The sequence below is a fragment of the Helianthus annuus genome, chromosome 16 (assembly GCF_002127325.2).
Source record: "Helianthus annuus cultivar XRQ/B chromosome 16, HanXRQr2.0-SUNRISE, whole genome shotgun sequence".
In the NCBI taxonomy this organism is placed as follows: Eukaryota; Viridiplantae; Streptophyta; class Magnoliopsida; order Asterales; family Asteraceae; genus Helianthus; species Helianthus annuus.
The window spans coordinates 161,163,207-161,180,522 of NC_035448.2; the positions used below are offsets into that span (position 1 = coordinate 161,163,207).

General features: G+C 33.4%; 1 protein-coding gene across 7 annotated transcripts; it reads left to right on the plus strand.

Annotated features, from left to right (window-relative positions):
* Positions 1 to 2,811: 2,811 nt before the first annotated feature.
* On the plus strand, positions 2,812 to 8,923 carry LOC110915932 (GDT1-like protein 3). 7 transcript variants are annotated; one of them, XM_022160682.2, is made up of 8 exons: positions 2,818 to 3,841; positions 3,947 to 4,019; positions 4,137 to 4,222; positions 4,432 to 4,515; positions 5,043 to 5,121; positions 5,285 to 5,357; positions 8,422 to 8,515; positions 8,612 to 8,923. In XM_022160682.2, the coding sequence occupies exons 1-5, from the start codon at positions 3,776 to 3,778 to the stop codon at positions 5,109 to 5,111; spliced, it is 378 nt and encodes a 125-aa protein (XP_022016374.1). In that variant the 5' UTR covers positions 2,818 to 3,775; the 3' UTR covers positions 5,112 to 5,121; positions 5,285 to 5,357; positions 8,422 to 8,515; positions 8,612 to 8,923. The 7 variants fall into 7 exon arrangements, with proteins under 7 accessions (XP_035841788.1, XP_022016377.1, XP_035841789.1 ...); XM_022160681.2 differs by having other exon boundaries at positions 2,819 to 3,841; positions 5,306 to 5,357; XM_035985895.1 differs by lacking the exons at positions 8,422 to 8,515; positions 8,612 to 8,923 and adding an exon at positions 5,859 to 6,029 and having other exon boundaries at positions 2,812 to 3,841; positions 5,059 to 5,121.
* The last annotated feature ends 8,393 nt before the right edge of the window (positions 8,924 to 17,316 follow it).

The following is a 17,316-nucleotide window of genomic DNA, read 5'->3' on the forward strand; positions in this document are numbered from 1 at the left end:
GCATTGTAACCATATTCTCGAGTGGTTCTTCGAAGCAATCACATGATAGTGAAGAATCTCAACGTCACTCCGACCCTTTTCTCTCTATATTAGAGTTGTACCCATTATCTCACAAAGTTGATGAAGAAATGTTAGATGAGACTTATTGTCTCACTAATGTAGCCGAAAATGACTGGGGGTTCATCCCTTGGTTACATAAAGTTGATGAAAGAATATTAGATGAGACTTATAGTCTCACTAATATTATGGCTGTTGATGACCAGGAGTTCATCCCTCGATTACACAAAGTTGATGAAGAAACATTAGATGAGACTTATAGTCTCGCTAATATTGTGGCTGATGATGACCGGGTGTTAATCCCTCGGTCACACAAAATTCATGAAGAAATATTAGATGAGACTTATAGTCTCACTAATGTTGTAAATGAAGATGAAAAGGAGTTCATTCCTCGATTAGTTCATCTAGAACTAACCGAAGGTGCCACTGGGAACCATGAAGATTACAACAAAGTCGCCCCTCATGTTATTCATGTGAAACTAATCGAGGGTGCTATTGTGAGCAATAACGAGATTGAAGAGTTTAATGGGTATGCTGAGAATTGCGACTATGAAGGTGATGATGATGATGGTATTCTTGATGATGGTAACGATAGCGATAGCGATGATCTTACCATTAGAATAGAAGAATTTATAGCCAAGAATATTAGGAAATGGAGGGAAGAAATGCTCAATGACAAGTTTAATTATTACCTGGAATGCTAGCATAATATGTTTAGATTTTTTAAGGTAGAAATAAACTGGGTTTGATTTTTGTATATATGATAAGCTTTCTCGTTGGTTCCACACTTCCACTTGTATTTTAGGAATTTAAGGGGATTATCATCTATGTACATGTCATTTTAAATTATCCTCATTCATGATGTTTGTGAACTGTGATGTGAGATTGAATTGGTGACATCGATTATGCAATATATACGTCTGTGTATTACACACTATATTAAAATTAAAAATATATATAAAGATGATAAAAATGTAATTTTACGTAATTTTAAGAATTTAAGTAATATAACTCTTAGAGCATAAGCATGCAATCTTTTAAAACATATTGTTAATTTTTAAATCAACTACCATCACGATTTTTAAACGGTCATAATTTTTTCATATGTTAATATATATATATATACATATATATATATATATACATATATATATATATATATATATATATATATATATTTAAATTATACCATAAAAAAGAACATTTTACTCTCTTTAATTTGAGTATGGCATTACTATAGTTTTTTATTTAAGAATAACATATTATGTGATTAGTAATGATGTTTTTTTTGTCGCATTGCACGGACACCCCTGTAGTGTGTGTGTGTGTGTGTGTGTGTGTGTGTGTGTGTGTGTGTGTGTGTGTGTGTGTGTGTGTGTGTGTGTGTGTGTGTGTGTGTGTGAAGGATGTATAGAAAACCCACTTGTGGTGAGAAAACCGAGGAAACTCAAAGCTCCCGATTTTTTTTTTTTTTTGAAAAAATTTACACATGTAATATAGATGTTTTTAAGAGTTTTGGTCAAAAAAAATCAAAAAAAAAATAAATAAATAACGCCAAGTGGATATTTAAAAAAAATAAAAACTTTTGGTGTAACATATGTTACATTCATATGACATATGTTACCCAGGAGACTTGTTTATTTTTTTTTAAAAATATCAACTTGGCGCTTTTTTGATTTTTTTTTTTTGCCCAAAAACCCTTGAAAACATGTATATTACATGTGTACATTTTTTCAAAAAAAAAAAATCAGGATGTTAGAGTTTCCTAGGTTTTCTCATTTGTAGGGGTTTTCTCTAGATACTTACATTATATATATAGGATCGTGTACATTAATTTAAAAGTGTGAGAAGGGTGAGAAATATTGTAGTGATGACATGTGTCCTCAATCTAAATTAATTCAAAAGGGTAAACAAGTAATTTTCTTATTGATTTAATTAATTGATAACCTTCCATAACTGTCACCCTTAATTATAGGAATACGAATTAAGAATTAATCTACGAATTTGTGTCATCTCGTTCAGAACTGTATAGTATTATATATTTTTATATAGTGTTATATAGTTTTATATAGTGTTACATAGTGTTATATGATGTTATATAGTGTTTTTTGGTGTTATATAGTGTTATATGATGGATGTATAGTGTTATATGATGTTATATAGTGTTATTTAGAGTTATATAGTGTTATATAGTGTTATATTTGTCTAATAGCATGTCTATGATAGATGTATAGTGTTATATATTGTTATACAGTGTTACATAGTGTTATATGGTGTTACATAGTGTTATACAGTGTTATATGGTGTTATATAGTGGTATATGATGAATGTATAGTGTTATATATTTCTTGTAGAAGTTACATATTTCTGGTTTTAGAATGTCCGAATTTTAAAATAAGTTTAAAATTGAATCGCTAGAATTTAGGAGTGAATCGCTAGAATTTAGGAGAGGTTACCTAATTTGAAATATATATATATATATATATATATATATATATATATATATATAAAGACACTATTACCCCTACAATTTTTAAATCAGTCAAAATAATTAAAACACAATTTATAATTTGGTCTTTATTGATCTCAACCATTAGATAAAAGATCTAATGGTTTAAAACACATCTCACACTTCTCACACTTTTGAATTAATGTACACTATCCCTACCCATATATATATATAGACCTTTATAAAACATTTCCTATGTCTACAAATGTAATTTTCATCCTATTTTTTAAGATGGCATACCAAAAGCTAGAACAAACTCCTTTATTTTTACACTTTTCTACCCTTATAGAAACCAAAAGCCCTAAGTTTTCAATACACCTCAAGTATGAGTCGATCAATTCCTCTACGCTTTCAGTACCATAAATCCTCAAGCACTTTGCCGGACCCTAATTCATCAATGAAATTTTTATTATAAGTAGGCCAAAACTCCACGGTTATTAACGTGAAACCCTCAAAATTGAATTAAATCTTGTGCTTGCTCTTCCTTCGTTCTCTGTCTCTCTCTCAAATCCCCCTAATGGCGCTCTGGTTGAGTGGAGTTCAATACAGCCAGGTGGGTAGCGCTCCAATTCGATCAAGTACCGCGAATTTGATAAAAAATCTTGGCGTACCAGGTTCAATTTGGTACGTATCTGGTTCAATTTGCTCATTGATCTTGGTCTGTAATTCGAATATGTTTGATTGTTGTTTGTGTCTGAATGAAAGAAAGAAGAAGAGGTGTAGTGGGCTGGTAATGTGAAAAAGGAGCGGCTGGTAGAAATATTAGGGTTTTTGGGTTGTTTAGTGAAGAAAAAGAAATAAAAAGAATAGGTCGTGTGTGCAGCTGTAAAAGCATTTCTAGGGTTTTAGGTTTTGTTTTTTCTTATTGGTGGAAAAAATGGTAAGGTTGGGGTTATATTGTTTGACAGCCAAGGGGTTTTCAATAAATCAGATAAAAAAAATTAATGTGTGTTTTTAGAACTTTTTGTTTACGTTTTCTATTGGTAATATGAATTTGGATTTTGGTTATTTGGATTTGTAATTTCTGTTTTAATTTGTGTATACCGAACCGGACTCAATGGTTCACCGTACCGGATCGTACCGAAATGAACCTACCCCTTTCGTACCGAATTCGTCCTATCTCGCGAATCGCAAACCCGAATCGCATTCTCGAACCAGAGCGAACCGCGAATTAGGTGACTACATGAGACTTCTATAATAGCAGCTCTTATGGCAATGCATCATCAAAAGTCGATTGTTTTATCTGGCGCCTTCAGTGCACTGTTCGTGATGACGGTACATAGAAAAACAAATCCAAGTTGTTTTTGTTTTGAATTTCGAATGCATGATGAATTATGATCTTTTCGTATTAAGCTTGATTTTGGTTTACTTGGTATGTAGATACTGTCTACAGGGCTTGGTAGGATTTTTCCAAATTTGATATCTAGGAAGCAGACAAACAATGCTGCTACAGGCATGTAGTTGACCCTTTCTTCTTAGATGATTACATGTGAACCTTATTCTGCCATATTCAAATTACATGTAATATACGAAGATTGGCAGACATCTAAGTTGTTGTTCGAAAATGCAGCTCTTTATGCCTTTTTTGGGCTGCGTTTGCTCTATATAGCTTGGAGATCAGATTCAAAAGCATCTCAGAAGAAGGAGATGGAAGAGGTATGTTTTAATTTTTAATTTTTATGTTTAATGTTTAGTTATCAGAAAACTATGCCAACTTAATGCACTAATAACCCTGAAAATGTCAAATTTCTTGGTGAAGTTATCATTTACCAGACTTATTGGGTTGAATAATGTCCCTTTATAGCTGGTGTCTCTATATATTTGTAAATGTATTTTCCTCTTAAATTGATTTATAATATATACAGGTAGAAGAGAAACTTGAGTCTGGACAAGGAAAAACAGCTGCCCGACGGTTCTTTTCTAGATTCTGTACGCCTATTTTCTTGGAGGTACATTTAATTCAATGGTTTTCAATTTTTGTTGTTTGTATTCTTGTTATAGTTTTATCAATTTATTTAAGATGCACAGAAGTTAATGAAGCCAAGATTTCTAAACGTTAATCACTAAAGTAATTTTTCGAGACTAGACATTTTGGTGTTTTCAAGGTTAACAAGACTGGTTTAAGTACCCTTGGTTTAGAAAAGCGTGAAGCGCTCTGAGGCGTTTTACGTTTAGGCCGCCCGAGGCGTGAAGCAAAAGCCTCACACGCACGCGAGGTGTTGTTGTATGTACAACCAAATAAGCTTTATGTACAACCAAGAACGGCATTTGTCTCATGGTTTTACGTATCACCAACCTAACTGTGCGTGAGGTTCCACCTCAAGGCCCTGTGGTGCTTTCCTGATGCCTTTGTTCATCAGGCTTTTTTAAACCAAGATAGAACTAAATGGAGATAATTTGTTTGCATTATAACTCTTGTCCATGACTTTGAAATTGAGTTTTCATGATTAATTTTCACATGTTGTAACATGTGTAGTTTGATGCATTGGTAGCTGCTCTTCTGTTTTTCGAAGGAGGTGAGGAAGCTCAGCTGAAAAAAAATTGAAGAACTTAAGGTATATTAGCCCACATAGAAAGTTTTAGTGTTTATATGTGTGGATTTTATTAAAAAAATTGTTACCATAGTGCATCCCATGAATAATCATCATACGCGTGACGATAACAACCTAAAAGAACTAAAGAAGTTAAGAAGAATGATTATAGATTGTGATCTCACAGATAATGAATCTTTTTGTGAAGGCTGAAAATGATCTTGTTGGTCAAGAACTTCAAAAGCAACTTGAGGCTGCAGGTAAATTTATTCTACGCTATCTTTTCTGCATGTTTGGTTCCACTTGATTTGTTTCTTTTTTTCTTATTTTGCCAATGACTGTGGGATGCTGATATTTAGGGTTGTTTCTTGGCTCATATCAGAGTTAAGCTTACACTTCAAAAAATCAAGTAGCTCATCTTCGAGTTGAAAATTGTGTCAGTTTTGAAGTTTTTGACAACTAGATTAACTTTTCGAATAATTAATTAGTTATGGTGTGTTCAATGTAAATCGATATGTGGTAAAATAAATTAAGCGTAAATACTGAGGTGGCAAACGGGTGGGTAGGATAATGGGTCAAAATACTTCAGAATTATAAAAAGATAGATATCTCAATCTCTCAAAGTGGGTAGGATAATGCATGATATCTCAATCTCTCAAAGTGGGTAGGATAATGCATCAATACACCACCAGGTGTTTGATAGTCAAGCCATGCACATCTGATAACCTTGTCAAACATTTGTTTCTTTCTCTTCACTGTAGGTGTCAAAATGGTTTGGTTGGGTTGGATTGGATTGGGATTTGCGACTGGTCAAAATAGCTGGACACTAAAACAAGTTACAGGCCACCGGTCACTTTCGGCATGTTGACCCGTTAAGGAAATTAAAATTTTTCTTTGGGTCTTGATTTTTTGGATAGAGCATGATTTTGGGAAAGAATATATATATATATATATATATATATATATATATATATATATATATATATATATATATATATATATATATAGGGGGCTGCTAGAATGAGAACCACCCCGAGTTGTAAGAACCGCGAGAACTACACCTCACGGAGCGCCGTTCGCCATGATTTTTTTTTTACAAGTAGATGTGTATATTATAAACACAGCCGTAAAAAATCATGGCGAACGGCGCTCCGTGGGGTGTAGTTTTTTACACCACAAGTTTGGTGTTTTTTAATTTTTTTGTTTTTTCTTTTTTTTTTCACCAAACTTGTGGTGTAAAAAACTACACCCCACGGAGCGCCGTTCGCCATGATTTTTTACGGCTGTGTTTATAATATACACATCTACTTGTAAAAAAAAATCATGGCGAACGGCGCTCCGTGGGGTGTAGTTCTCGCAGTTCTTACAACTCGAGGTGGTTCTCATTCTAGCGGCTCCATATATATATATATATATATATATATATATATATATATAGGATAAGGATCATTACAGAACACTAATTATTGCGAGAACAAAAAGAACAACTCTAAATCACTAAATTTTGGGATTTAAGATTCATATTTCTTAAATTTTATGTTTCTTACATTCATATGTGTTTTATATATACATAAAAAAAAATCATATATTTTTTCCTACACATAATCTACATATATGTAGGAAATTTAGCCTACACATAACCTACATGTGTGTAGGTTATTTAAAAACCGAAGATATTTCATTTTTTGTTTCAAATTCTAGTTTGAGAAACAATAAATCTTACATTTATAACATTTTCATTTACTTTTTAGGTTTTTAGGATTGAAAAAAATGAGTGATTCACTTTGTTCTGCGTGTTCTCGCGATATTTAGTGTTCTGCAAAGAAACTTCCCCTACATATATATATATATATATATATATATATATATAGGACAAAGATCCGTTAGGAACCACCCTTTATTGCGAGAACCGCGAGAACCAGTGTGAACACAAACAGTAATACCTAAAAAAATCTAAAAAACACCCAAAAATTTTTTTTTTATTTTTTTACTATTTTTTATATAAAAATCGCTACTTTTAGTATCCAAAAAAAAAAAAAATTTTTTTTTTTAAAATTTTTTTTTTTTTTTTGCTACTAAAAGTGGCGATTTGAACATAAAAAATAGTAAAAAAATAAAAAAAAAAATTTAGATTTTTTTTTGATTTTTTTAGATTTTTTAGGTTTTTTGGGGGGTTTAGTTTTTAGCATTTTAGCTTGGGGGGGGGGGGGGTTAGGTTTTTTTTAGGTTTTTTGAGGGTTTTAGTTTTTAGCATTTAGCTTTGTGGGGGGGGGGGGGTAGGTTTTTTTTTGGGGGGGGGGGGGGGTTTAGGTTTTTGGGGGGTGGGGGTTAGGTTTTTTTAGGGTTTTTTTAGGTTTTTTTAGCTATTTTAGCTTGTGTTCACATTGGTTCTCGCGGTTCTCGCAATAAAGGTGGTTCTCGCATGAACCTTACCCTATATATATATATATATATATATATATATATATATATATATATATATATATATATATATATGTATGTATTAGGCTTACAGTTTCTGAACAAGATAAAAAAAATGTTACGTAAACTAACCAGGTCCAAAATAATCGAGATTTTTTTTCTTATCTTTTCTAAAGATAATCTATTGCAAACTACCTTCTAAATCTTGCTATCGAAGATTTAAGTAATTGTTTTTTATATTCAACACATTCATATATATAAAATAGATGGACGTAAAAGTTTTTGTGGGTGCGTGTTGTCCGGCACTTTTGGTCCCGACACATGCAGAAAGTTGAAAACAGACTTAGGAAAATTGATTTGAGAGAGCTTGCATCAGCTGAGAGCCCATATACTTTCGCACTTGGTTACACGCACATCCTCAAACATCAACCTGATTACCCAGTAAGTATGGTTTAATGTCCTACTTGATAATTTATTTTATCTGATTGAATAAGCAGTTTACTCAATTCTGCTTGACAGCTTGAGAGATAAAAAGGTCGAATCTTGATGAGTTTCTCTATTCAATTATCGGTTCATCCATACATCCTGTCAATGAAATCTCAAGACAATTGATGCCAAATTCCATCTGAAAATCAGTTATTTTTATACTTTCTTATTTGATTATTTGATGAAAAAACTCATTAGCTGGTTTGGTTTGCAATTTTCATAAAAGATGGATATCTTGATTCACGTGTGTCATTAGGTGGCTTGCATTTATGCTGGTGTTCATCAACAGTGTTTCTTTCATTTTGACTTTTGGTGTCACATATTGTAATCTAAGGATAGTCATAGAGATTGGGTATGAACCTCTGCCACATTGTTTTATAAAGATTTGATATAATAAATAATTTTTTTGGGTTGCAGGCACTTCTTTCTCTGTGCTCAACTAGCAGTCTGGCATCTATTTTACACTGTGATGAGTTTAATGTTTGGCCAATGCTGGAATACTTATGGACACGTAAGATCGATATATGTTTGTGTTTCCAGCTAAATATTTTTGTTTTCTTATCTCCATTTTATAATGTTGTTATGTTCGATTTTTATAAAATTTTAGGACTGATGTTGCTGATGGACATACGCTAAGGGTCATGTTTGAAGGTGTTATTACCTTGCATGTACTTATAATTAGAGGAATTCGAGTATTGTTCATATTTCATAGTTGCTCCTAGGTAACGAAATAAACCGTTGATAGTTTCTGTTCTTTGTTCGAACATTATGTACTTTAAGGTTGAGTCTTCAGGATCATCCCTTTAAAAACAAAAAACAGTTGCTCCTAGGTAAGGTTATCAACCGTTGATAGCTTCTGTTCTTTGTTCGAACATTATGTACTTTAAAATTGGTTAAAGGAGTGTTGGCTATTACGGTATGTGTTGAATCGATGATAATTTGAAACTTGAAAGCATCTAGCGATTTCTACTGACAACTTTTTATAAATTCTATTGCAAAGTATTGACTCGCCGCAATGCGCGGGTTTCCCACTAGTATATATATATATATATATATATATATATATATATATATATATATATATATATACATATATATGTAGGGTTAGGGTAAAATGAAAACCTATAAGAATTTTGAGAACTTAGAGAACTCGGTCTTAAGAAAGGTTTTTTCAAAAAATTCTTTTACCAAAAATCCTTAAAAAATCTTAGTTTTTTTTTTAATTTTACACGAGTCGTAAATGTTGTAAAAAGTTTATTTCATGGTGATGTCATTATCTTTTTACAGCTGATGTAAAGGGCCGAAAAACATTACTTCGAATTTTTTCCCCTTCTTCTACAGTCGTCTTTGTAACGTTTTAATCTAGGGGTATGCAAAAAATAGGGGTAAAACTTGCAGGAGAAGGTCGAGTTTACACCCCCTTCACTTTAATCGGTCTATTTCTTCCTTTTTGTTTAGTCAATTACTTTTGTATCCTTTAATTATAAAAAAATTACCATACAAGCTTTAAACTTTAATAAAGTTACTTTTTTTTATTTTTTTACAACCATACCAAGCTCATAAATAAAGTTACAAATTAAATTGCTGTTCATTTTGTTTTGTATATTCTTCATAATATTGGATATAGGTTAGAGATTGTCCTTGATTTTCTTGACTGTATATCTCTTAAATGTCAACATATTTACGTGTGATTTAGTTTACGAAGATTTTTCAATGCCGAGAACCTCGATCTGAGAGTAAAAAAGGCGTAAGTATTGGTACCGAAAAATACCGGTAACGTACCAATTAAATTTTGGGACCCACTTTTTGGCTTTTTCAGGATCAGTACTTTAGGTTCGGTATCAATATTTTGCTGATTTTTACCTTTATATATCGTATCCTACGAAGCATTTTCAGTACCGATACATAGTTTTGATGATTTGCGGGATCAGTATTTTGGGTATTAGTACGAGCTCATCCCTAATACAGGTTGATGATAAATTATGTGAATGGATCAAGTGTTATTATATTTAACCATGTTAATGTCATTGTCGTAACAAGTGTTTATAAAATTAGCACTACTCTGTTGTTGTTACACGCCACAAAGCGCGAGTAAAATTCCTCCTTACAATTTAAAAACAAATGTTATTTATATTTTTAATAAACACTATTCTTTATAATTTTATTGGATTTTTAAAATCTTAATTGACATTTGAACCGCCAAAATTTTAAATGCAAAATAGGTTTTTTTTTTCTTTTACATATTTGATTAGGTGAATCCACAATACAAATTCACATTTAAACTACTATTAGATTTTTTTGTTTTGTTCAATGTTTATTTATATATGAATTCATACATTATCCTTATATTAATTATCCTTATATTAATTTTTGAGTACTTTGAACAGTAACTTTGTTTATTTCTATTTTAGTGTAAATTACGTTTTTGACCCCTGTGATTATATCACTTTTTACTATATTAGCCCAAAATAAGAATTTTTAACATATTTGTCCTCATGGTCTCTATAACTAACCATTTTGGCCCCCATGGTCTCTATAACTAACCATTTTGGCCCATTATCCTTATATTAATTTTTGAGTACTTTGAACAGTAACTTTGTTTATTTCTATTTTAGTGTAAATTACGTTTTTGACCCCTGTGATTATATCACTTTTTACTATATTAGCCCAAAATAAGAATTTTTAACATATTTGTCCTCATGGTCTCTATAACTAACCATTTTGGCCCCCATGGTCTCTATAACTAACCATTTTGGCCCATTTTTTTAATTGGTTGACTCGATGTAACTTTTATTGATATCGTGTTATGAGTAGCATGTACAAGTAAGCAAAATACAGGCGTACATGTTAGGAAAGTGAGAAATATTCGGTTTAGTGCCCCGCAACGCGGGCGGGGCAAAAAATAGTTTGGTTAACAATAATTCATACATGAACAAATGTTATGAAACAAGAGTATGTTTTGTTTTGTTTTTACCCATTCAAAGAAATCCTTGAGCTTCGAGAGTTAACTTCAAATACATGCTGTCCAAAAAAGTACCTAATATAAAGAAAACTTAGATAGCATTTCACAAAAAGAAAAAGAATATCAAATATTTCATTTACAAAAGATGCTTATTTTTTTAACAGACCCTCTAGCAATATGCTAGAAAAGAAAAAAAAAAAAAAAAAAAAAAGAAGATGCAGCCATATTTTAAACATCAAACCAACCTAACATCAAAAAAGTTCTCCCATTCTTGATTAATTTGTTTTTTTTTTTTCGTCACAAATCTTTCTTCTTTGTTAATGTTACATTTCTGTCACCAACAAAAGAATCAAGCTTTCCCAAAGGACATTAAGAACAGTTGACGCAGCCCCCGACCCCTACCCCGATAGCGGAAGCCGCGAGACATGTTAGGTGGTATCGGTGTTTATTAATTTGGTAGCAGAAATGAGACATCGGTATCGTAGTTAGAAAATATTATCAAAGTTTCAAAACACCAAACTTTTCTAATAAATAAATGGGATAAAAACCCAAGTTTCATTGAGAGTACATTTATAGGGATAAACTCTAATTATTGAAAACATAATCTCCTTTTTATTTAGGTAACTTTTATAGCCACTTCTTTAAGCCTTCAGTGCTCTCCAGCTGGCTTCTATTAGCTTCACATTAAGTTAACTGAAACGTGTTTTAAAAAGTTTTTATCAGCAAGAAATATTGGCGAGTGCATCCCAGTTTAATCAAAACAGGCTTTTATAACTTTACAGTATTGAGAGCAATTACAATGTTTATATCTACCACTATACTCATTCAGTATCTGTCATGTTCACAGTTCCATAACTGTGGTCATGTTACTCATTGGCTAACTCGTCGTCCAATAATAACGGATTACAAGTAGTGTATACAAAACCCCACATACTGGCAGCAATTGTAGAACACATAGACTCAATCACTGTAAGTATAACTTAAAACATTTGAGCTTTTGTAAAAACGGTTTGGTAGAAAAAGAGAATAACTCACATTGTTGACTTAGGTGTTACTATAGCTTCCTGTTGCTTTTCCTGTTATTATCTATTAAAATTAAACAATGCACACGTGTTAGCAAGATAACCCAAATCACATTAGCTATACAACCGAGATAGAACTCCAACAAACTGAGCCAGGCAGAGCCTTGACATGCGTTACGGAGCCCTATATCAATCGGGTAGGGTAACGAATACGTGATCAGGGGTTAAAATACTTACAACGAGGCAAAGCTTCGTGTTTTAAGGGTATAATACCCTAGTATTTTACACTATAACTTTGAGAAAGAAAAGAAATTTAAGCGATGGACAACTGAGGCTTCGGCCTCCTTTTATAGGCTGGATCAGGGATGGCTCACACCTCGCGAGTCCCCACCCCTTCTCCTTCGCGGCCCGCGAGCCAGCTAGATTGGGGTCTAGCTTGGGTTAGTTACCTATATAGCTTCGACAAGCATCAGGACACGTGGCACAAGGAGGTTCCGGCGAACCAGGGGCTGTCGCCCCCCGCGAGCCACAGGGTGGACTCACTCGCGGCCCGCGAGTGACGCTATTCATTTGTTTTATTTGATTTTTAATAATATTAAGGTTATACGGGTTCATTTAAATATATACGAGGTATATTAGGAATGTTTAGGGGTGTTTTCGAGGGTTGTTATATTCTCCCCCACCTTGTTCTAAATCTTGTCCTCGAGATCTACTGTAACACCTCGAAAATTCATGTCCAATATCATATTGACACGTGTCATGGACTTAAAACGTGTAAAGGATTGAATTAGAGGGACTAAAGTTGACAAACAGGGAATCTATGTGTGTAAAAGGATTCAAAATGTCAACAATGAATAAATATATCTTTCAATAACCTTACATGATGTTCATACCCTTAAACGAATAAATCATGGATCATACGAAGCTAATTGTGAAAGAAAGTGAGGAATTACAAACTACATGGGCTAAATGTGTCAACATGTTTAAAGTATACCTCTGAGTGACCTTTTAGCAAACCCGAGGCTTTGTAATGGTTAGTTATACTCACGAGGATAAGTGATAAAAATTTCACAAGGTTTCGATTAAGTATGAGAAAGTTATGACAATATTCGTATACGAGGGGTTAAAAGCGTCAATATTGAAATTTAAGACTTTTCGGTGAACGTATGAATAACCGGGGACTTAACAAAGTTGGTTTATAACTTGGGGTCCTTAAAAGTCAAGTTTGGGGGTTTATAGTGCAAGAAACCATGTTAAAAATGAGTTTAGACGGACCAGGGACTAAAGATGCAATATTTGAAACTTTGTAACCGGATCACAACCCTCACACGGGGCGCGTAAGGTCTCTATGGAGCCTTACGTGGGCCGCCTAAGGTGCCCAGATACAGAAAAGTGTTGGCAGCTGCCTGTACAGCCGGTTTAACCGACTTAACTTACCATTTTTCGATTCAAGGGGCTTGTTTGATGGTTTTAAAGGGTCTAGGGACACTTGTAATCATCTGGAATCAATCCTAGACTTGTTTGGCATGATCAAATTGCATCAAGAAACCTATATAAAGGCCATAATTTGAGTTCTTCATTTGCTCATTCGCTTGGAAGTTCATAACTCACTTCTTGGAGGTTCCTGGAGCTCAAACACCTTTCCATAGTGATCATTAGTCGTGCTTAGGACTATTGTAAGTATGCTTAACCTCCTTTAATTCAGTTTTGCTTAGTTTATTAGCGTAAAGTCAAACCGTCGTAATTAAGATTTGACTTTGTCATTACTCTTAATTTCTCCAGTCAAATTTTAAACTGAAAGTACCTGTGAGTTGGTAATTATGTGGGCAATAAACCCTTAAAAGGTCACCCTCTGATTCCCACTCTAATTAGGTCAATTGTCGGGTCAAAGCTTACTTTAAAAAGTCAACAGAAAGCTAGTTTTCAAATAAATGCATAATTAGCAATGTAGAAGCTATGCAACCTGTTTTGACATTAATATAACTTGGTAATTAATGTAAGAACATGTCTAAACATGTTCAACTCGACAATTTTCAGTATTAGGCTCGGTTCGGGACCGAAAGTCGCATAGTATGACTTATGCTTTGACTTTCAGTTCTGACCCGTTTGAGCATGATTTAGGAATGCCTTAGAGTCTTAATAGGACCAAATTACCTATAAGTATAACCCTCTGAGATTATACAACTTGGTTCATTAGTTATCCGATTCATATGCATGATTCCATTAAATGCTTAAATATTGACTATTATGCCCTTATCATCTTAAAATGTGATTTTTGATAAAGTGAAAGAATAGAAACCCTCACTGCTGATTTATAGAGTTGTCCCTAAAATTTGACATCAGTTTGAAGTTTAGATTAGGAGTTATGCTCATTAGCGTAATTAGAAAGCTTTTTAGTAATTAAACCGAATAATTAGCATATAACCTATCTAAACCTAATTTTTGATACCAAACTTTTTACCCACTGATGTTATATAATATTTTAGGATTTTTGAAGATTTTTATTTATTTTTAGGCGGAGCATAGCTCAGAGTTCTAAGCTTGATTCGGTAATTGCTGGTTTTGCCCTTTTGGGCTATAAACTGAGTTTTACAAATCCTTTTGACCCCAACCCTTTTTCTACTGATCTTATATGATAAATAAAGTATTTTGAGCCTTCTGGAATAATAAAAATATCAGCTTTCCTTTAAAAACCTGAAAATGGCTCCAAATCGCCTTTTTAAGCGTTTTTAACGCATAGTATGTATTAAAACCATTTTATAAATATAAGGTTTGATGCCTAGTAATATTTTTAGTAAATATTTACATTCTAACAGTAAGCAAAGGTCTTAAGCTCAGATTTCCAATTTTGACCTTTTAAGCCTATATGAAATTACCAAAATGCCCTTAAGATGCATATTTTGGTTATAAAGGATAGATTTCACATATAAGTTATACCCTACTGATATAACTTAGTAAATTAAGTATTTTTACTGATTACATCAGACCCGAAACTCAGAATTATATTTAAACTCTTTTATAACCTTTTAAATGACCAAAATGCCCTTTCGGGGCGTAATTTGAATTTAAATTCATTTGGGGCATAATAGAAGATATCTTTCTAATGTCACAACATATTTAAGTCATATTAACTTAGGAAACTTGTATATGACTCTTATGATTACTCGTTACGCACTTTTCGCGTTCGGATCGGCTTATGTAACTAGTTTACACATATTAGCCGAAACGGGTCAAATCATATTTTTTTTGTCTCAAAATCCAGAATGTGATTAAGTTACCCATATTAAACAAGTATTCAAGCTTGTCGGGTCAAAACCACATTCTAAACCGGTCTTTGCTTTATAATGCGTTTGAACCGTGTCTTCCTTTTGAAAACTAACCGGTCTAAGTCTAAGCTTAATTAAAGACCCGTTAGGATTCTAGTAGGTTATTAAAAAACCTTCGTTCCAGATTAGGAGCCCAGTAAAAGATACGTGCACTTGTTGTATTTGATTTATATTTTGCTCAGGTAAATATCTTTAACTTATTTTCCCTATACGGGTTTCAGATATGGTACTATAAAAGTACCGCTTGGTCGGGTTTGTGTAGTCATTTAAATCGGATTGTGATTAATGTATTTGCATGACCCGTTTGATATGTATTATTTGGTGTATGGCCCTTGGGGGTTAAACGACCATGTCCTGGATATCCTTGGCATCATTCAAAGAAATGGCCACGACCTAAGCACGGGTGTAGGCGTACACCTGACCGATGCATTATGTAAAAACTGGTATCCCACTTAAAGGAATCTATCTTGTGGGCATTATACCTGTGGCGTGTCAGTTAACTTAAGTCCGGCCTTACAAACCGGCCCTAATGGACGACAAATGAGTAAAACTGTATACAAGATTATTTTTAATTGTCCCAAGTTATAAAAATATTTTTGCCGAAGTGCATTCAAATCAATTTTCAAACTCTTTTCAAAATGAGTCAGTTAAGTTGTATTTACCAGTGTAAACTGACGTATTTTCCAAAAAGGCTAAGTGCAGGTACTAGACGAAATTGGCTGGCTACTCCAGGCATCATTACTTAAGTCTCGCAAGCTTTAGATGTCAAAGTCTGTTGAACCATTTTCCTTTTATTTGATCCGCCTGTGGATCTGTTTCAACTGTTTTGTGATACTTAACATTACAATTTATTGAGTTGAAATAAATCTATCTTTTGCTTCCGCTGTGCATTTATTATTTGTGTTGTTTAACTATAATGATATCAACCACGTCACGATACTCCCCACCGGGCTCACCGGTGACATGTGGAAAATAGGGGTGTGACAGGTTGGTATCAGAGCCAACACTGAGTAAATTAAACACTAGCCTTTTGTGTTTAATCTCAGTTACACAATTGCACATTCTCTAGTCTAGACAAGAACTTAGGACTAATCCTAATTCGTTTTGTTTTGTCTTTGATTTATTTTCTTGTTATTTTTCTGATTGGCCCTTGCATGGGTAAATCATTTCAGTTAGAAGTCCCGTTTAGGGCAACCATATACTTGTTTAAATTTTAAATGGAATGGTCTGATTTAAAATAACATTCCTATTATAAGATCTACCATTGTGATAAAATGGCAAAATCTAAAAAGGACAAGACCTAGCTCAAGTGTCGTTCTAAGACAGGGCCAAGATGGTAGTTCCTCAATTAGCTTCAGATCCTTGTTAACATCTCAATTTAGGATTGCTCTGCGTTAATATTAAAAGAATCTTAAAGGTAAAACCTAGCCTAAATGTCATTGCAGACATGGCCAAGATGGTACAACCTATTCAAAAGATTCAAAACCTTGTTAACGTCAGAAAGCATATTAATATGCTTGACAAATGTGATTCGATAAAATCACATAAGTCATTATTAAAATGGGTTATTCTAAATTCCCTTATTTATATGATCATCCCTTAAGGATGAAGTGCCCACGGTCTATAATTAATAGACCTGGCAAACGGGTCGGGTCGGGTCATGGGTCAAAACGGGTTCGGGTCAAAACGGGTCAATTAAAAAAAGGGTTGTTTTGGTTCGGGTCAAAACAGGTTCGGGTCGGAACGGTTTCGGGTCGGAACGGGTTCGGGTCGGAACGGGTTTCGGGTCAGAACGGGTTTCGGGTCGGGTCGGGTCTGGTTAGTTAAAAAATGGTTGGCTAGCGAACGAATTGTAGAAGAACGATGTAGAAGGGGATTCTGGCTACTGAAAATGAAAATGAAAATGAAAATGAATTCATAATATAAAAAACATCCATTCTTACTTCCACTAGATCCAAATTAACTTACAGAAACATATCAACAAATTATTAATTAATATAAA